Genomic DNA, 20354 nt, shown 5'->3' with positions numbered 1-20354 from the left:
TGAACTTGATGTTGTGTAGGAGCTTCCACATGTAAAAGGAATTAAAACCAAGGCATCTTTGAGCAGCCAACACCCAGCTCGTAGTATTGTTGTTGTAGTTGTTTTTTTTTGTTTTTTTTAACTAATCTGGAAAAGGCGTCAATGACCTTTGTGACATCGCAGAGGGGTAATATCCAGAGGTGCATGTTTTGGCGCCAAACTCTGCTTAAAAAGTCTAACAAACAAAGCAAAATATGTTTGTTGTAATTTTAAAAAACACTAGCGAATGCGTAAGAAGTGAAGTGTCGAGCTGAAACGTGTGCCTCTCTCCTGACTCCGTCCTCTCCTTGTGACGCCGTCTGTCTGTGCTGTGTTTAACCTCCAGACTACATTGGTGAAGACCTGTCTTTTCTGTTAGACAGCAAAGTGCCCGCACAGCAGCAGTACGTCACCGAGAACAGCTTCCCCGAGCCGCCAAAGGCTTTGCAACCCTACGACAAAGGTAAAACATCCACGTAAAAAAAAATAAAAAACTACTCCGATAATAAGTTGTGGATTTGGGCGTCATGACCATGACCATTTTTTTCCTCCTCAGTGAGCACCAGCGACAGCGGCCTCTTCCAACTGGACTCCTTCCAGGAGTTTAACTGGTGGGCCTCCTACCCACAAGGTGGGCCTCTGACTCACACCGTTTTGCAGTGCAACCGGACAAAGAGGAGGGGGTCGGTTAATTATATTTTCTCCTGATTTATCCTTTTGCAGGCGCTCTGACGGTCGAACAGCCGCAGAGCGGATTCCAGGATTCTACGCAGCCGTACCAGAGCCTGGCGGTGGCCCAGAATGGACAGTTCAGCCCATCCATGGAAGGCAGCCACAGCCCCTTTCTGGCTGGCAAAGGAGCCGGTACACTACCGGGTACGACCACTCACATTTCAATACTTCACTCTGGCAGGTTTGCAGGTGTGTAATCTTCCCGTCTGCTTCCAGGGGAGTCAGAGCAGGGCTACTACGGCTCTGACGGGCAGAGGCAGCCGCCCTCCTTCTGGCCTCAGTACTCCACGCCAGGCTTCACCGCTCCTCAGCCACACCCGCCTCTGGCATCCTGCCCCTCGGATACCCCCGAGCAATACTGCCCCCGTGTGGCCAAACGGAAAAACGCCCATCCACAAAGGCCGGACAGGGAGGGCCACGTCACGGCGATGTCAGCATATCCAGGTCCGATTTTTAGTAATTATCTTCGTCATTGAGTTGTGTTTCTTTGTTCTTTCAAGACGTCATCGAAAATGACGTCTTGGAATATTTTTATTGGGATAGAAATTGGAATATATATTTTTAGTCATCATGTAATATATGTAATGTATTGTATTGTAATATATATATCCCCCTAAAAACAACTGCCCAACAACAACCTCCATGCCAGTCTCTTTCTACTTCCTGGATTATTCTTTTTTTTTAAAATACTGAAATGATGGCGATAGTCCACCTTTCTTTTTCTGTTCTTGTGACTTGAAATATACATCATAAATTGAATTTGTTAATTTGAATAAGCACTTATTGGTTCTCTTAAAAAAAATTGCTGACATGTGACAAATCAAATTAACGTGCTCATGGATTTCCCTCTCTCTGTCTGTCCGTTCAGGCTCTGGTCCAATCCAGCTGTGGCAGTTTTTACTGGAGCTACTTCTGGACTCGGCCTGCCGAACTTTCATCTGCTGGACTGGAGACGGCTGGGAGTTCAAGATGTCCGACCCCACAGAGGTGAGGATCCGGAACGCAGTCCTTCTCTCTCTCTCTCACACACACACACACACACACACACACACACACACACACACACACACACACACACACACAGTCTTTTGTTTTTTATCAATGCGTCTTCTCCACTTAAAGTCCTTTTTTTTTTTTTTTTTTAATTTAAATCCTCAAGTCCAACACCGTGTTTTATTTCGACCCCTGCAGGTGGCCAAGCGCTGGGGCCAGTGCAAGAACAAACCCAAGATGAACTACGAGAAGCTGAGCCGAGGCCTGCGCTACTACTACCACAAGAACATCATCCACAAGACGGCCGGCAAACGCTACGTCTACCGCTTTGTCTGCGACGTGCAGGGCATGCTGGGAAAGACGGCCCAGGAGGTGCTGACCAGTATGAACGTTCCGCCCACCAACACGGAGTCGTGGCAGTGTCAGGCTGGGGCGACGTCGGACCACAGCAGCGAAACGTGGGCATCGCAGTAGGAGAGCGTTCCCAGGGGACAAAACTGTCTGACCTTTGGCGTCCTCGCGGCGGCGGCGTTGTCCATCGCGATCCATTGTCGAGACAACCAGACAACTTTGAAATGCTCCATGTCTGGCGGAGAATAATAAGTGACGATCCACGCGCGTGTTAGGCACATTGCTTCACGTTTCAACGCAAGTCCTGCAAAGTACAAGTTGTCCATCACAAAGTTCTGTTACCTCAGGTGTAAATAAATGCAGCAGACATCCTAAGCACTAAAAAAGGGGGGCCAAGGGTTTTTTTATACTAAAAATCTTTTCTTGATATGCTTTTCAAAAGAAAGTGATGTGTAAAAAATGTGTATACGACTGTCATGTAGAGTTTTGTGCATTTATAAGTGTACTTTTTTTTTTTTTAAACACAAAACTCTGTGTCTACCTCTGTTGTTGTTCCGATGCTCTCTGGCAAAGTCTGAGCGGCTGCCTGATGATGTGTTGACTGCTTTGTGTAAATAAAATGTACAGAGTTTCAAGATTTGTGGTGCGCCCAGCTTGTCTGTGCAGTAAGATGGTACAGGGTAAAGTGGAAAAATAATGGTTTTATTGTATCCACTTTTAAACACAAATACAGCAGAGGCAAAACTACAATGTAACATGACCACATGATGCAGTGAAATGAAAAATTTGAAAAATAAAATAACACATTTAGTTTTAGTGTTGATTATCTCAAAAGAAAACATGAAAATAAAGCCTCACTTCCCTTACCAAACAGAAAAATACCAGAGGTTTAGAGTCTAAACCAGGGGTGGGCAAACTACGACCCAGGGGCCAAATGCGGCCTGTTAAGCTTTTTAACCCGGCCCACGGAACTTGAAAATATATTAATAGTGAATAAGTCATAAAATAGCTGCATTTCATCCATCATTTTTTTTTTTTAGCTTAGTTTTAACTTACTTTCAGAAATAATATTGGTCATACAACAACAATATCAAAGTGCCCTGAAGAGCAAGACAGCAGCGCTTGCAAGGGGATTCCGCAGGCTTCAATAAGGTCGGTGGCTGATCGAAGCTGCCTGCCTGTCTGGCAGAGCAAATGACGAAGGAGCTCGCTACCACCACACCAATCAAAGGCCAAGAAACGGAAACACAGGATCAATCAGGAAGCGAAGATTGCACTAAATTAAGATAAAGTTATACACACAAGAGGGAAAAGAAACATTCTCAAGGGTTTCTGCTCTTCAAAATGCATTGAAATTATTTCAGTATAATTAAAAAAGAAAATCGTTAAGATACTCAATAACTGTCAGCATTAACTTCTCGGAGTCATTCACCACCGGGAGAGTGTTCTTCATCTCAGGTTCACACGCCTGGACCTGCTGAAGAAGAGGAAACCTGAGTTAGCCAACTTTTAATCAACTCAATCAATCAACTTTAATTTGTACAGCGTAAGGTGTCTCAAAGCGCTTTGTACAATCAGGTGAAAACCAACTGGGCCCCCAGAGCAGCAAGCAAGGTGCGACAGTGGCCAGGAAAAGCTACCCTGTGGGAAGAAACCTAGAGCAGATCCACACTTCACAGGGCGCTCATCTGCTTTGACCAGTTTTTACTTGTTGTTGGTTGGTTGAGAATGACATAAGAACTCCATATTCAAGCCATTTTTAGTGCTAAAACGGTATTGTAAAAAAGTGCAATTGTCCTGCTAAGTCATTTACAATGAAATAAAAGATGAAGAGTCGTGTGTTTGGCAACACAAGCTGAAAAAATCTTTTGTAAGGCACAACACAAACCTCATGGGCTGGTGCCTGGTCTGTTGGCGGTTCCTGCCTCTGGTCGGATATCTGTGACGAGTGGGGGCGTGGCCAGCGGATGCACCGCGTTGATCACAATCCAAAATGTAATCAATAGCAACTTCCATCAGGGATCCTGGGACACAGGTCGACTCGTTACACCGGAGATAGCCGACGTAGCTGGAACAAAGAGGAGATTAATGTCTGCTGGCCAACTGAGACACTTCTCTTTCATTTCTCTTTCAAATACCTGCGTCTGTCAGGGTCCTGGTACAACTCCCTGAGTTTGACATCTTTGTATTTGCCAAAACCAACAAGAGCCTTTCCATTTTGGGCCAGTTCAAGAGATCTGACCTTTCTGAATGCACGGTGCGCTATTGCATACTTCCTCAAGGAGTCCTTGGGAAGAGAGAAAGGGATTTATTGTCATCATTAATGCACTTTGTAAGCAATTTCATCAACACAACATTCAGCTCACCTGTACACTGGCCCTTTTGGTATCATTGTCTTTTTGCAGTGATGCCATTACTCTATGGTGTATGCAAATGTTTTGCTATTTGATTTATTTTGATTGTCTTAAAAAACTTCCATCCCAATGTCGGGCAGTTGCCTAACTAAGCCAAGGGAGGGCGCCCTGATATTTTTTTCTTCGCCCTAGGGTCTAGCACAAGGGTCACCAACCTTTTTGACACTGAGAGCTACTTCATGGGTCCTGAGCCGTATGAAGGGCTACCAGTTTGCTAGATTCTCCTGAAATAACAAACTCTCTGAGTTATATATTATAATTAATGATACTCTTCTATGTGAAGACATTTATCAAGCTCATGAGTTCCAAATAATTATCAAAAATGACTTAACAAGGTTGGATAAAATTGAATTTTAGACGCAGCTCAACAAGCTGTGCAATTTTTCGAATGGTCCTTGGGGGGCTACTTGGTCATGTTAATTTTAATGTTGTTTGTAATTTCATAAGGTAAGCGCCGTAAATGGTGCTGGGTGATGAGCTAACGCTGTTTTCTTCCTTGCGGTGTGAGTTTCACTATTGTGTGTGCATATGGCACTGGGGTGTGCGTGATGTCTGGTGAGATGTTCAAAGTCGAACGGGTCCTTTTTTTTTTTTGCCTGTGTGTTTTATGTGAGGATGTCAGTCACAATCTCTCACTAGCTTTGAGCGTAGCTACAGCATTGGCTATGGGCGATTTCGATGCTGTAGGCATACTGTGAATGTTTTGTTAATATTATTTGTTTGATGTTAATTGTAATGTTCTTCATTATACCATACGGTGGAGCCGCCTCGTTCCTCCTATACACCCCCGAACATACACCACACACAACGCAGAGTCTCCGGGCGTGGAGAGGCACAGTCACCGACGCGGGCCGGGTTACACCAACATTCTGAACTGTAAGCCTTCCTAGTCACTGCAAGATGTTTCTTTTTTCCCATTCAAATCCAGATCAACATTTGAACTCTGCAAGGTAACAACATGTGCTGTAAAGAGCAGCGGGCGTGTATTAGGTGTAGTCCTGCAGTGTGTGCATGTTGCCTTTGTCTTTGTCTGTCTGCCTGTGTGTGACAAAAACTGGTCCTATCAATAAATCCCTATTAGTGCTCTATTAACTGAACTGGAGGCCTGAAGGTTGTGAGAGTCCAGTAAAGCCAGTGAGAATAGCAGACGTGGCTGAGGAAAAGCACCTTGTTGTCCATCAGAGGGTCTGGGGTCTGCCTCTGATGCCGGGGTTCTTCGCTCTCATGGCCAGTGATGATGTAGGCGGAATATTGTAAATCGTTCTCCAACAGCCACTTGAAGGTTTGACCTCTGTACTGGCCAAACTGAAGCGTGTACCTGCTCAGAACCAGGGCAGTACTGTCCCCATCGGGGCTGCCGCCCTCAGAGCGAACGCACTCCATGGCCTCGGCCTCCACCTCCTGGGCTGTCTTTGCAGGGATCAAGCTGTTCCGCATGGGAATCCGTCGTCTCAGAGCCTCTTGGGAGGGCCCGACGTCCAGCTCCCCAGCTGAGGTCCTACGAAAGGTGGGAACTCCTTCCTAATGACCAGGAGGAAGAATAGTTTTAATAACAAGGCGCATACTAAAAAACAAGAACAAAAACCAATGAAGAGCCGTCTGAAGCCCAGCTGTACTCACATCAATGAGAGCTTTAGTTCTTGATTCTGAGGAGAAACGTGACAGACAGCAGAATTAAACTCCCGTCTTAAATTTCATTTTGGTTTTGTTCGAGAACAATGTCCCCCTCAGACGCGTGGAGACGTCCGCAAGTTTCTTGCTTTATTGCTGAATTGTATTGCTGATTTGTTACGTAGACTAACGCGTAACAAATCCCCTCCCAATATAATCTCATGTTGCCTTCACGGGACAAAGTTCACCAACTCCTCAACAACAAATAAAACAGCCAACAGTACATAACCACGAGAACACTGTCCAACCGACCGTTACAATTCGTAATATATACATTCATATACTGCTGCCGTTCTGTGTTTTGTGTGGACTTAACTTTTGCGAATATCCTTGTCCAATAAGAAACATTTTCTTGATTTAAGTGACCTTTTCAGCGTCTAAACTTTCTTTCACCCTCTTCTCTCCCTCCCTCTATTTCCCAATGATGTCTCTGCTCTCTCCCTCTTTCGCGCGCCGCAGCAACGTCAGGCAGGCAATAGTGACTGTGAGTAGCGGCAAATGGGCGTTTGTTACAACATGGTTTGAGGGGAGGAAAAAAAACATTCTCAAAGTGTTGCGGCGCGCCGCGATCGCGGAAAGCCTGTCTCTGATGGAAAACAACACACTCACCCAACACGTCTGCCGCGCTGTTGTACGTCAGACTCCGCAGAAGGTCCATTGTGACCCCCACCGCTCCGGCCGCGGAGAATTTTGACACCAGCATGTCCGAGATGGTCTCGACACTTCCATCGCCCAAATCGGTGCGTGTGACGCGCGGGTCCTCGCGCCGGTCGTGCAGGAAGAAGCAGAACTTTTGAAGGTGATCTCTGCTCAGGAGCCGAAGCGCCTCCGCGATGGCACTTTTAGCCGTTGCACGACTCATCATTCGTATGTTTTCAGATCGACCTAAATAAGTTGTCAAATAAAAGTCCTAAAATGGAAGAGGATACCTGGCGCAAAACCCCTCCCACATATTCACAAATGGCGCTCAAGGCGGTGCCGTCGACATGGAGACCTATGATTGGCGAGGCAGACCTTCTCATCCCACTACTAACGAATCAGATGCCAGATAGGGTTTCCTTCCGCCCCCCTTGCCCCGCCCTCAACATCTGGGCTCGACCTCTCTCTCTCTCTACCAGAACATTTGAAACGTACGTTGCAGTAACTTTACACAAGAAATGGCTGCCATGACAATCAAGATGCTGATATGTGAGGCCCTGGAGGATCTCAGCCAGCGGAACCTGGAGAAGTTCATCCTCCAGCTTCTGGATCGACGCGAAGATCCGCGGATACCGCGCAGCAAAGTGGAGGGGAAGAGCGTCTTTGCAGTGACAGATGCGATCGTTTCGACCTTCCGCGAGGACAAAGGACTTCTGGTGACCATTGAGACGCTGGAAAAGATCAAATGCAACGAAGAAGCAAGCGGACTCGGTGAGCATTTCTGACACGCTACTTTAGCCACCTCGCCTGGGATACTGTAGGATACTTTCACTTCTGTACTTCCGTACTTCCGTGTACTTCGGTTTTCCTAGTTTGAGTCTGTAGTTATTATTATTATTATTATCCAATAATGAACTAATTCAAATAATAAACAGATGAACTATTCAAGAAAAAGAATAAGATAAATACACACAAAAAGAAAAAGATAACCACAAGTTAAAAAAAAAGGACTTTAAGTGGAGAAGACGCATTGATAAAAAACAAAAGACTGTGTGTGTGTGTGTGTGTGTGTGTGTGTGTGTGTGTGTGTGTGTGTGTGTGTATTAATTATTAATTACCATGTAACAGGACAATGTAACATCTACACAAAAATGGAAATGAAAGCACATATTTCTAATTTATTCTCTCTATATGTGTTTATGTATACATATATATGTACAAATGGATATATACACAGAGAGAGAATATACATTTACATAAATCTGCATTTCCATTTTCCTTTTTGTATTTGATGTATGTTATACTGCTTTATGTGAGCCGTGAAACACCCACAGAATGTGCGACTTTGCTGTAATGGGCTCTTGTGTTTCTTCTTTCCTCAGAATCAAGGGCCAAGAGAAATGGGCACATGGGATTCGATGGACACAGAGCAGCTGCCAACAACGGTCAGTTCCAGATTAAGACGTCATGATGATGATGATGATGATGATGATGTCCATACATGGTTTTGCTTGAAGTGGCTCATGTTAGACTTTTTATAATTGGCAAACGGATCATCTGTGCTACACTGTGTATCATGCCACCACCAATAACGTCTTGCTGTGCGAAGGTTAAAAATGCTTCTTTTAGACAAAACTGACTTAAAAAATCTCTTGATATCTTTTAGGCATCGGTGGTCTTGCTCAGCTTTTTTATACTGCACAGTCAATGCTGGGAGCAGGAGTGATGTTGTAACCAGTTTATTGTCTTTGAATGAAACCAGTTACAAATCAGTCGTTTTCAGCATTTTGTTTTTGTCTCCCTTTCAGACAGACACTTCGTGGATATCCGCAGGGAAGAGCTGATTCAGGGGGTGCCCTACCTGGAGCCCATTTTGGATATGCTCCTCGGCGAGAAAGTCATTCAACAGGAGGGCTATAATAGAATCTTGGCTAAGTCTGTGGTCCAGGAACAGATGAGGGAGCTGTTCCGCATCTTAGGCCCGGAAGGGATCACAGAGAGCAAGGATATCTTCTACAAAGCCCTGAAGGAAAAAGAGCCAAGGCTCGTGAAGCACCTTGAGGGACTGAGATAAACATTGTGATGATGTGTGTTTTTCTTAGACCGAATAATTCCATTCAAATGAAAACTAAATATTTTTGCATGTTTTAAGTGGCTAGTAGTAGTAAGTCACTGCTAGCAAGTGATTCTCCTCCCGCCTCCAAGTGATTTGTTATTCTGACATAATTGTTTTTTTTTTGGCAAAAGTCGAAATATGTACAAAATGATGCTTTCTCTCGTTTACACTGCGTTCCAAATTATTATGCAAATGATATTTTTCTCTGATTTGCCTAAATAGTCAATATAAATGAAGTCATCATCATTTTCCAGTTATCAACCTTTAGAGTACAATTCGAATGTTAGTGAAAAAACATCCCAAATGATCAAAAATAAAAACTTTAAATGCCTTAAAATGGACTGTTCCAAATTTTTATGCACAACAGTTTCAAACCATGTCATTGTTGTAAAGAACTGAAAATGGTCATTTATTAAATTAGAAGAAATAGCAGGTCATATTCACTGAAAATCAAAAGCTATTTCAATCAAAGCATCTTGACAGGTCAAGTTACATTTTAACATAGGACTCCTTATTTGATAGGAGCTTCACAATTCTTTCATCCATTGAACTTGTGAGTTTGTGCAGAGTTTCTGCTTGAATTTCTTTGCAGGATGTCAAAATCCTGCAAAGAACTCCCAGAGTTGCTGTTTGGATGTGAACTGTCTCCCACCCGCATAGATGTTGCTTTTTTTTTTTTTTGCTTGAGGATGCTCCAAAGGTTCTCAATAGGGTTGAGGTTGGGAGAGAATGGGGGCCACATCAGGAGTTTGTCTTATTTCATGCCCATGGCAGCCAGTGATGCAGAGGTATTCCTTGCTTGGGATCCATTAACAAAGCAAAGAAAAGGCACAATTTGCCCTTTTTTCCCCATTCCCTTCCCTTTGTATTTTTATATGCTTACAAATACAAGTACAAGCATATTAAACTACAACCATAAAGTCAGAAAAAATACTTTAATGGCATGCTTATTTTAACCAACTTTCAGGATTCACATTCTTCAAATAGGAGATTGGTGCTGGATATGAAGTACTCGACATGTCATATGTCAAATGTCATAAGATGATATTTTGTATTCATAATTAAACTTCTATTTAATTATTTTTATTTAACCTGCAGGCAGACTACTACTACTACTACTACTACTACTACTACTACTAATAATAATAATAATAATAATAATGATAATAATAATGGGTCTTTCCCCCTTGCCAAAGACGTACCTCGAAGCGCGTTCGAGCCCCATCGTTTGTCGGGCTCAGCCCCAATTATAATTCACAAATTGACATCGTTTTCTGTTGAAATTGCTGACCTGCCGACGGGCGAACTGCAGAGGGCGGTAAAGTGACTGTGGTGACATGACATTACAGATGACGAAGAAAAACACGTCTAAAACAACAACAACCGCAGCCGGTGTGGAGAGGACAGCTGAGTGCCAGAAGGTGACCTATTTTTTTCTTACTCATTTTTTTTTTTTTAATGTTTTATGTTTTACATTCATGAGCCATCGGTCTTTTTGCAACCGGAAGTCTTCAAGTTGTTCACAGCGTGTGTGTGTGTGTGTGTGTGTGTGTGTGTGTGTGTGTTAGCAGTGGATTAGCACAATTGCTAACTAACCGGCTCAGTGACCTGGTTATAAGATATCAAATCTTTATGTAGATTTTAAAACATCATCAACAACAACAACAACAACAATATTTGAGTCACTTAGTTTGCTCTCTATTTCTTCTTATGTTCTGTTATTTATTTATTTTTAAATAGAGCTACGTTTACGGGACTCCAAGGTGTGTAAACCACCATACATCCCGAATATTGCAAGTCGTGACGTACGATAATTGTTGTCAGCCTTCTTCTGCCCAGTTTTTATAATGTCAACAGTTCAGAGATAACCGTAGCTTCGCAACATTTCTTCTGGTATAAATTGTCTGCTCACAGTTACGTACACCTTTCCTCCAGTGTTGCCTTTCAGGTAATTGGTAAAATCACTACTTGTTCCTATGTAGTGCCTATTAAAGAAAGAAAGAGATTCTATATTCATATGTTTTATTTGTCTTTTCTTTTATTGTTTGAACCAATGTCCTACTAGTTGAAGAAATTGTGTCAGCACCATCAAGTGCAGGAAAAAAACTGCCAACATCTCGAAGCAAAAGCGGTTTGCAAACCCTGGTTTAAAGAAGAGAAAGCTGCAATCCTGACACTAACTCATCATCGCCACGTGGTAGTGTTATTCCAAGGCAAAAACTTTGTCTTTGGCCATTTTAAATGACTCCCCCTTCTCTTTTAAAGTCCGTTGCAGAGTGCTGGACATGAGCTGTCTCTCTCACCTCCTGGTTTCCCCGAGTGTCTTTTGCAATGGCCGTTTTCTCCTCATCCTGTCCCAACGCTCTCCGCTGCTCAGAGCCTTCAGCTCGGCTCCGCAGATCACCCGCAGCCTCCAGGAGAGCTACCGGCTTCTGCAGCTCCCGGATCGGGGAGACAGCAGCCCGGCGCAGGTGAAAGAGGCTTACCTGCGCCTTGCCAAACTCTACCACCCTGATTGTGGCGCTCCGACCGCAGACGCGGGATTGTTCGCCCAGGTCGAAGAGGCTTACAGGGCGGTGCTGGTGTATCAGAGCAAGACCAGGGAAGTTGGGGCGAAGGCAGTGGAAGATGAGGAGGCCAGAGGAACGGCAGTGGCGCACAGACAGTACCTTAACTACGAAGGCGTGGGGTCGGGTACGCCCTTCCAGCGTGAGCGGCAGTACAGGCAGATTCGCGTGGACCGGGCCACCGAGAAGGTTCTGGACTACCGACAGAGAGAACACGAGAGGGCGGCTGCTGCAGAGGGGGCGCTGGTGGAGCGTGATATGCGCCAGCGTAGCCGCAAGATCAAGATCACCCAGGCTGTGGAGCGACTTGTGGAGGACCTGATCCAGGAATCCATGGCTCGCGGGGATTTCCGGAACCTGAGCGGAGCTGGGAAACCCCTCAACAAGTTCGAACACAATCCTTACGCCGATCCCATGACGCACAACCTCAACCGCATCCTCATAGACAACGGTTACCAGCCACCGTGGGTTGTCACGCAACGGGACATCCGGGAGGCCGTCGCCCACATCAGGGGCAAGCTGGTGGAGGGGAGAACGCGACTCGGCGAGCCAATGACTCCCAAGGAGCAGAGCCAGTGGGAGGAGCTCTGCGGGTCCATGGAGGAGGAGCTGGCAAAGCTGAACAAGTTGGTGGACAATTACAACCTGATTGTGCCGATGCTCAACATGCAGATGGTGCACTTCAGGATGTCGCGGGAGGCGGAGCGCGCCGTGAAGGCCGCCCGCCAGCACAGGCTGGACCGGCAGAGGGAGCGAGAGAGGGAGAGGGAGAGGCGCAAGGAAGAGAAGAAAAGAGCCAACGTGGTGAGCAGGCCTCGAAATAGCCCGCAGGGTTTCACGTCTTGGATGAAGAAACTGCTGAGACTGTGATTGAAATCTGCCGGCTGTTTGTTTTTGCTTTATTGTCGCTAATCCTAGTGGACAGTGAGGCAACATTTTTATTCTCAGGCTAGATCAAAGTTGGGGGGACGGTGGCAACACTTCCCTCGTTTTGCTGCTATTCCTAGGGATGTAACAGTATCATGAATCTCTTGGTATTGTGGACTCAGTGTCCTCATAGACACAGGATGGTTTCGTTCTGTCAACTGCAGTTACTTAACCACCAGTTCCTTTTCACGCAACTCACACGCACACATAGACGAACAAAGCATTCAGTTATATGTGTGTGTATATATATATATGTGTGTGTGTGTAGACATATATACATTCCATAAGATTTTGATATTGTAACATCCCTAGTTATTACTTTAGCTAATGGACCAGCATCAAATAATCCTCATTGCACAACAACAATCATATCAGGAAATTATGCCCCCCCCCCTCCCCCCCGGCCTCCTAAGTGAAATGCATGATCCGACACACTGTAATCATGTTTGCTAAGTGACATTAAAAGTCAAAAAAATTAAACATCTTTGTGCTGCAAGAGTTTGTCCCAAATCCCAAATAGCATTTTTGCATTTGATTGGCTGAACGTGTCATTGCAATGTGGAATCGCTGGCTGCAGGGTTGCAGATGACCACGGGATCCTTGCGTCTGGCCCCTCCAACCCCCTGTAGAGCTTGGGCCACGGCCCTGGACGGAGTCATCACCCTGGTCCAGTCGTGGGCGATGTACTGGTGGTACGGATCATGCGAGTTTTCCAGTTTCTTGGAGCGAATGTAACTGAGCATAATTCCAAACGTGAAGAAGCTGAACAGGCCGACCACCAGCAAGATGTACATCATGCCCTGGGACTGAGCAGGGACTCTGTGGTGCACGGCCTGCTGGGTAGTGTAGTTCAGAGGTACTGCTGCAGGCACCGCCGCTGTTCTGTTCAGGCAGTGCTGCAGGAAGGAGAGCAGCAGGGACTGCAGCTCAGTGGCGTTGACGTGTGACATGGCTGACCTCTGCTGGTGGCTGATTGAACTGCAGTAGCAGGGGAAAATATTTGAATGAAAAACTTTTAGTCACTCAAAACCTAATCATTCAAATTCATGTTTAAAGGTCCCATATGTTAGTATGAGCAGTTTCATGTCCTCATTTTCCTTTCAGTAAAACAGTTTCATAATTGAATTCGAGAATTTGGCTGTCCAGAAAACAGCATCTTTAGCCACCTCTTGCGGCAATTTCGCTTCCTGATAAAATTTAACTTCCACGTTTCCAAGAGGAAAAAAACAAAAACCCAATTGATATTTCTACTGCTCTTTACCAAACATACAAGTTTTGCATCTCAAAATAAGAACTCAAACACTTTTCAACAATTAATTACAGTCTATCATTTACTTAATTAAAAAAAAAACAACAACAACATACCTGTAGATTCCTGTCTTTGACCACAACCCTGTTTCTGTTAATGTGATCTTCAGCTTTACAAGGAAGTTAAAGAACTGTAACACTGTACACCATATAAAGCTCAGCTGAAAAAAGACCTACCCCTCAAGCACCTCACATGTGTCTGCTGGTGGCATCTGCAGTTATTGACCACGTCGCATGTTTTTTGCCTCCAGTGGCAGAAGAAGGAGCAAGTCCACCAAGTACACCTTAAATAGAGGCGCATGCAGTCACGGCGTCCCCTCCTTCACGGTCAGTCAGAGTCATCCGGCATGTTCAACACGTCAACACGTTTAATGAAACCAGGAGGTCGCAGGCCAATGTCAAGGTAGGAGACAGCGCTTCAGCTTGTATGAGACTACGAGAGCTGCCGTCTATGGTGGAGACAGCTGTAATACACAGCTGAAAGATGATTTTACTGATTTATTGAGAGTCATTAGACACAACAAATCCATATTTTTTTTTTATTTTAGTCAGAATGAATATTGCATAACTGGTCTCAGAAATGTGTATGTGACAGCTGCAGCGCAGCATGCAGCAGAACAAAGCTGCCTTTAGAGGGAGAGCAGCGTCGACAGTCTGCAGCTCAGACCAGTCCAGATTAAATTACTACACGGCTCCTCCAAGTGTCCTTTAACTCACCGTCAACAGGAAGCATGTATGTGTGTTTGTGTTCCCTGCTGTAGTGAAGCTATAAGGAAGCTGAAGCTAGTTAAGAGTCAGGTTCCTCACTACATGGATTTTGCATTCAAGTAGAACCCATGAATGGTTCCACATGTTTGATGTTTGTTATGACATGGGGAAACATATTGTATATTCGAGGATGGGAGAGACTTTTCTGTATTCTTCATGATTATTTCTTTGTTTTTTGTTTTAATTTTTCAATTTTCAAATGACACCAAAACCAACGGAATTCTGCAGGTGTGTTGCTTGCATTTTTATTCATTCATCCATTTACGTACTGAGCAATCCAAAATACGAAACTTTTTCTTTCTAAACAAAGAGGGGATTGCAAGTCGCATTACACTAGAAATTACTTTTGAAGTGGAGAGGTGTCAGTCACTTAATCATTTTACACATTAAACACTGTTTCAGTCATCAGACCCACATTCTATCTGCAAGAGAATGATTAAATAAATGACGAACCGATAATCTATGTACCAAAAGCCCTATGTACAAATCTACAAACCCCACTTCTGCGGCTGACACGTCTCCATATTGTCAGAATCATGGTGCATCAGCTTCACCTTCTTCACTGTTACAGAGATGCTCTTCCAGCCTGGTGGACGCAAACAGGATAGGGTCAGAACATGCTGGAGGTGGGTCGACACTCTTTTTTTCAATCAATCGACAATCCAGTCAACAATTCATTTGATATCTCTGAAAAAAATTATATACATATATATACCGGAGACGGATAACGAAGCCTTCTTCATTAAAGCTTATCACTCACTCTGCCTGGGCCTTGAGAGCTTGCCGTGCCTCCCGGGCCTCCTGCTCTGCTGCCGTCTTCTTGTAGCAGTAAACCAGAATCCCGATGAGCCACAGCTGCAGGATGACGATCAGCACGTACATCATTATCTTGGAAATCACCGCCGTCAGCTCCGGTGTCGCTGTGGAGGACATAGCCGCTGAATTATGAGTCACGTCGGCTTCGACCATGCCAGGTCAGGCTGCTTGAGGTTTTGAAATGATCTCAGCAAAGCGTTTCATGTGAAGTTGTTGACATTAAACATAAAATCCAGAACATTTTATTTCAATGTAACTCCATGAGTGTTTGTTTAATTTTGCTCAATATATGTGTCTTGCCAAAGATAAGGCAGTCTAATTCTTTTTCTATGTTGGAAAGCAACACATTTCTGTTCATTCTGTATTAATATAGTTATGTAATGTATTATAGTGGTTATGTATCTCAAAATAAATCATGTTAATGCTGTTGTTAATTTGTAATAAAATTAACAACAGCATTAACATGATTTAAATTTTAAAAAATGACATATCAACCACATGAGGGATGTTCTGCTGAATTCCGCTGATGTTTTATGCCGATGATTTACGCACTTTGCTAAATACACAGACAAAACTTGCGGCTGTCCCTTTAAAAAAAAAAATAAAAATACAATTTGTACTGCAGTACTGTGCTTTACCTTCAGTCACCACACTCAGCTCAACCTCCTTCTGCACCACCACCGCTTGTTCGTACTGCGAAAAGAAGAAGGTGCGGTGGAATATGCAGCGGTACGTCCCCGTGTCATTGAAGGTGATGTTGTGCAGGTAAATAGCTCCAATCTGGATGTCTCTGGCCAGGGTTCCCTGCCACTGCAGCCGGCCAGTGAAATCCTCATGGATTATGTCAGCAGTGGGGTGGTCATAACGGAAAATCTGAGGAAATACACAGTTGATTAACAAGGACACCGTTTGTTATATTATGTTTTATCTTATTTTATTTTTTTAGGAGGGTAAAAACATGTAATATATTGTATTTTGCAGTCTATTGTTTAGGGGTTAGAGGTCAGGTCAGGGGGTTAGGTACTGTCGAAATCACACTTTCCTCAGATATGAAATTCATAAATGTAACAACAATGCAAGGATTCATGTGGGGCGATTTAAAAAAAAAAAAGAAGAAAAACAGTGGATCATGAGGTGCAGAAAAGAAAAAGAAAACCGGGACATAGTTACTCTCCAGATTTGAGTGGGCTCGGTGTGACTCACATGCCTGAACTCCTCCTCTTCCGGCGGTTTGAAGTGCCAGTCGACGGTGGCCCGGGCAGAGACCTCCTCTCGATTCTTGCAGGAGATGCAGCCCAGCAGGAATCCTTCTCCCACCACTGCTTCAGTCAGTGAGTCCACCTCTGCACAGCCGCCGTGGGACTCACACACTGCAGGAAGAAGAAGAAGAAGAAGAAGAAGAAGAAGATTTTTTTTTTGATTTTTGAAAAATAACATTTATTTGCCGCTCTCATTTCCATTCAATCAATCAAACTAAATAAATAAATAAATAAATAGATAATTTTCTTGTTGTTTTTTACACAAGCACGTCGCTAAAAAAATAGTTCCCCCTCTGTCACTGCACACAATGCACTGTTAAAAGTCCACATGTCACAGAAAAGCTCCAAGTCCCCTGCCCTCCTGTAAAACATAAAATCAATGCGCAGCCTGGACTGGATGAGTTTTTTACAGATGACAGAGGGGTCGACCTCTGCCCCATCAACTATCTTTCTCTTACGGCTCAACCACACCCCCAACTTAGCCTGGCTTAAAACAAAGTTTAAAACCTGGAAGAAGAAGAAGAAGAAGAAGAAGAAGAAGAAGAAGAAGAAGAAGAAGAAGGGGATATATGAGGGAAGTGACGGGGTGAAGGAAGAGCATTTTCCTCCCTATTCACCACTAATTTATCTAATTTTTCAATAATCAATACATCACTTTAGTTGCATAGTTGCATAAGTTGCATAGTTGCATAGGTTCTAAGGAAAGTAATTATTTTCTGCAATTTTTTCTAATGTTCTAATGTTCTAATGTAAATTGCCCTGCATATTTTACTGGTGACACTGAAACTTTCTTTAGTTGTAATAAAATTATGTTTTTCTTATCATGTATGTGACAATATTTTAAAGAGTCAAATCTTCTTTTATAAAGCACTGAAAATATCAGACTGTTGGTTAGTGAACAGGCCAATAAGCATTCATGAATTTGAATGATTAATCATTAAGAATAATAAGAAATAATTATGAAGCGGAAGTAATTTAAATCAGAGTCACAGCTCACTTAGGAGTTTTTTTTTTTATTATTATGCCTCAAACTATAGATTCCATCACCAAACACAACAGGAAGGTCTTGAAAAGTGGCGTCATGCACAGTTAAAACTCACCAAAAAGACTGAGGAGAATGACAGCACCCAAGCAGCGCATCATTTCTGCTGGAGGAGCCTTTGGCCGGTCAGAATACTGAATTTTGAACCCTGACCTGTGGAAAATAGCCTTGGTGTGAAAATTACATGACTGGCACGTCACCCCTTAATGCCTCAATAATGTTCTTCGAGACCAAGCAGCGCCCTCTACCATTTGGTCAGCCTCTCCGCTAACGCCTCAACAGCCTTCAACTTGACAGACAAAAAACAAAAACATAACAGTGAACCGAGAGCTTCAGACCACGGTTACTTAAAAAGACAAACCGTAGGTCCACGTTTCTTCACCGAACTGCTAAATCTTTCCCGCAGCCCAGTCCAACTTTAAGGCACCTATATTTAGAGCATGAGAATCTGGAGAGTCGGACGCTGCAGTGTTGGGAACCCAGCTGGAAACTTGAGTCGATGAGACCTGATCTTGTCTCGAACTGCCAGGAGGGAGACAACCCCCATGTTTCTATGCATTCATGTCATATGCCTGCATTGATATTACTTACAATTAGTCTACTTTAGACGATGACCAGTGGCAATGGCTTTTTAATTTTTTAATTTTTTTATTTATTTATTTTTTAAATGTTATCATGAATATGTCTTTTCTTTACAGTCAAGGACAAACAGGTTTAGGCAAGCATGCAAAACCTTTCCTGGAATGCTTTGCAAAACAAATTCTCTTGTGGTGTGATACTGTGGAGCTGTTGAGGTTAAGAGAAAAAGCATGACTCATCAGTATGTTAGGCTCCAGAGCTATTTTGCAAACATTTGCTCAGTCAACAGTGATGTAAAAAGAAATGTCAATCTAGTGTTTATTTATTTATTTATTTTGACCATAAATCACCTCTCTATCAAGCAACTGGCAACTCTTCCACTCTACTGTATATCCTTCCAGAGGACAAGGCCTCCGAAGTCAAGGTTGCCTAAACAGACACAGAGTGACGGCCTCCACTTGAGCGCTGCCTGCTGTGACAGAGATCCTGCACTTCCGCAGCCGCCGGCGGGGCTTGTGTTGACGTGATGAATTCTTTGACTTGTTTTGTTTTCAACCTTTTAAAGGGGAAGACCTTCTCCAACGACAGATAGATTTTTCTGTGTCTTCTGGTGGGGGAATAACAGGCTTTCCCTGGACCTTAGCAGGACCTGAGCTGTTGTGTTTGTTTATCCTGGCTGAAGCAGAGGTCAGGGATGTTGTCATGTGTCAAGTATGGGAGACGCATCACAACTCAGAGTTCCACCGAGAGTCCTTGTCTCTTGCTCGCCTGAATAATAATCTCTGTAAAAAAAAAAAAGAAAGAAAGAAAAAAAAAGGTATGCCGACATATGTGTGTACACATCTGTGTGTGTGTGTGTGAGAGCTCCAACAGTCTTGAGAATGGCGCATGTGTGACTGTGACAGGGTTACAGAGGGACCTTGGACGACACGCACACACCTAGAGACTTCACGGAAATGTTGACATATGATAAACCCAGAGCTGTTTTTGTGTTGTGTGTATGTGTGGGGGGGGGGGGGGGGGGGGTGAGCTGATCCTCTCCTGACCTAGCGCGCGCGCGCGCGCACACACACACACACACACACACACACACACACACACACACACACACACACACACACATGCAGTGCGAGTGACACACCTCCTCCCTCGCTATGTTGGTGGTGTTTTATTTTATTTTTAGCGCAGATCGAGTTTCCAGTCGGGGATTCAGCGAGTGGTGGTGCACAGCAACACAACTCCCCGTCTCCTGGAGCTGCCTCTTGTCCGTCCGGACAGTGTGTCTCGCGTGCGTGTGCGTGCGCGCGCGCGTTTGCGTGTGTGTGTGTGTGTGTGTGTGTGTGTGTGTGTGTGTGTGTGTGTGTGCGCGCGCGCTTGTGCGCAACACAGCAGCCTGTGCAGTTGAAGTGGAGCCAGCTAAGAGGTTGCATGTAGGAGGCGAGACGCTGAGTGAAAGGACGCAGGATGCCTCGTAAATCTTCGGAGATAATTTAGAAATTGCCAAGTCATGGTGATGCTGTCCCATTGATTTGAAAGGATACAGAAGCAGCTGCTGACTGGAGGTCCAAACTGACAGGCAAGTACAGACACAAATTCAATACAGCAAAATATGTGCAGAATGTCCAGGATGCATGTTGTGTAAAACTACAAACTGCATCAAGACCAGAGCCTAGAATTTGAAACTAGAGCAGTGAATGGAATTTGATTTACATACATTTTTCATGACTGAATTTGAATTTGTATAAATATATTTATTTGTTGGTAAGAGGATTGAAACACGTGTCCTTGTGATGCATTCTTGGAAACAGTATATAGTGTGACTTCTGCTGAAGTCAGTCCACCAGTTTTACATCCAATTTGTAACCAGACTGGCAGAAATACGGGCAGAAACATTTCCATTTACTGGTATGTGATGGCAAAGCCATTCTTTGTAAGAATGCTTTGCCTTCTTCTGGCTTGGACAGAAACATCTTCTCTGCTCTCTACTCTTGGTGAGTTTCTATAGCTGTTTTTCCAAATATTGTTGATGTGAAATAACTCATCAAAGGATTTTAAACATTTTTTCAATGAAGTTTAAAAAAAATTAAATGTATTTCATATTTAAACCAGCAAACATCTCCCAGTCCAAGCACATACAAAAATGCATTGCTTCAT

The 20354-nt window shown here is 43.9% G+C and overlaps 6 protein-coding genes across 8 annotated transcripts in view; 3 read left to right on the top strand and 3 right to left on the bottom strand.

Annotated features, from left to right (window-relative positions):
- Positions 1-2729, top strand: part of etsrp (ETS1-related protein) — a 4635-nt gene extending 1906 nt beyond the window's left edge. The window contains exons 3-8 of one of the 2 annotated variants that reach the window (XM_076043211.1): positions 398-481; positions 575-649; positions 742-894; positions 967-1194; positions 1619-1737; positions 1942-2729. In XM_076043211.1, the coding sequence (XP_075899326.1) occupies positions 398-481; positions 575-649; positions 742-894; positions 967-1194; positions 1619-1737; positions 1942-2217 (935 nt within the window). In that variant the 3' untranslated portion in view covers positions 2218-2729. Of the gene's footprint in view, positions 1-364; positions 482-574; positions 650-741; positions 895-966; positions 1195-1618; positions 1738-1941 lie in introns of both variants that reach the window. The other variant, XM_076043210.1, reaches the window with a different exon arrangement.
- A 1096-nt stretch (positions 2730-3825) lies between these two features.
- Positions 3826-7041, bottom strand: LOC142899569 (uncharacterized). The gene is made up of 4 exons (XM_076043213.1): positions 6789-7041; positions 6129-6154; positions 5676-6029; positions 3826-4381 (listed from the first exon to the last, which is right to left on the bottom strand). The coding sequence occupies exons 1-4, from the start codon at positions 7039-7041 to the stop codon at positions 4214-4216; spliced, it is 801 nt and encodes a 266-aa protein (XP_075899328.1). The 3' UTR covers positions 3826-4213.
- Positions 7042-7285: 244 nt separating this feature from the next.
- On the top strand, positions 7286-8946 carry pycard (PYD and CARD domain containing). The gene is made up of 3 exons (XM_076043268.1): positions 7286-7589; positions 8201-8263; positions 8627-8946. The coding sequence occupies exons 1-3, from the start codon at positions 7337-7339 to the stop codon at positions 8890-8892; spliced, it is 582 nt and encodes a 193-aa protein (XP_075899383.1). The 5' UTR covers positions 7286-7336; the 3' UTR covers positions 8893-8946.
- Positions 8947-10153: 1207 nt separating this feature from the next.
- Positions 10154-12908, top strand: dnajc28 (DnaJ (Hsp40) homolog, subfamily C, member 28). Its single transcript, XM_076043227.1, has 2 exons — positions 10154-10355; positions 11200-12908. The coding sequence occupies exon 2, from the start codon at positions 11220-11222 to the stop codon at positions 12369-12371; it is 1152 nt and encodes a 383-aa protein (XP_075899342.1). The 5' UTR covers positions 10154-10355; positions 11200-11219; the 3' UTR covers positions 12372-12908.
- Positions 12909-12952: 44 nt separating this feature from the next.
- On the bottom strand, positions 12953-13378 carry LOC142899581 (potassium voltage-gated channel subfamily E member 1-like). The gene has a single exon (XM_076043230.1). The coding sequence runs from the start codon at positions 13376-13378 to the stop codon at positions 12977-12979; it is 402 nt and encodes a 133-aa protein (XP_075899345.1). The 3' UTR covers positions 12953-12976.
- A 1346-nt stretch (positions 13379-14724) lies between these two features.
- LOC142899579 (sodium channel regulatory subunit beta-1) lies at positions 14725-18025 on the bottom strand. 2 transcript variants are annotated; one of them, XM_076043229.1, is made up of 6 exons: positions 17983-18025; positions 17680-17774; positions 16524-16690; positions 15959-16193; positions 15265-15424; positions 14725-15090 (listed from the first exon to the last, which is right to left on the bottom strand). In XM_076043229.1, exons 2-6 carry the CDS (start codon positions 17720-17722, stop codon positions 15039-15041), a joined length of 657 nt encoding a protein of 218 aa, XP_075899344.1. In that variant the 5' UTR covers positions 17723-17774; positions 17983-18025; the 3' UTR covers positions 14725-15038. The 2 variants fall into 2 exon arrangements, with proteins under 2 accessions (XP_075899344.1, XP_075899343.1); XM_076043228.1 differs by having other exon boundaries at positions 17870-18020.
- Between the last annotated feature and the right edge of the window lie 2329 nt (positions 18026-20354).

The sequence above is a fragment of the Nelusetta ayraudi genome, unplaced genomic scaffold (genome assembly GCF_046127955.1).
Source record: "Nelusetta ayraudi isolate G7.1 ecotype Tasmania unplaced genomic scaffold, CSIRO-AGI_Nayr_v1 ptg000074l, whole genome shotgun sequence".
Classification (NCBI taxonomy): Eukaryota; Metazoa; Chordata; class Actinopteri; order Tetraodontiformes; family Monacanthidae; genus Nelusetta; species Nelusetta ayraudi.
This window is presented reverse-complemented; position numbering and strand designations above follow the sequence as displayed.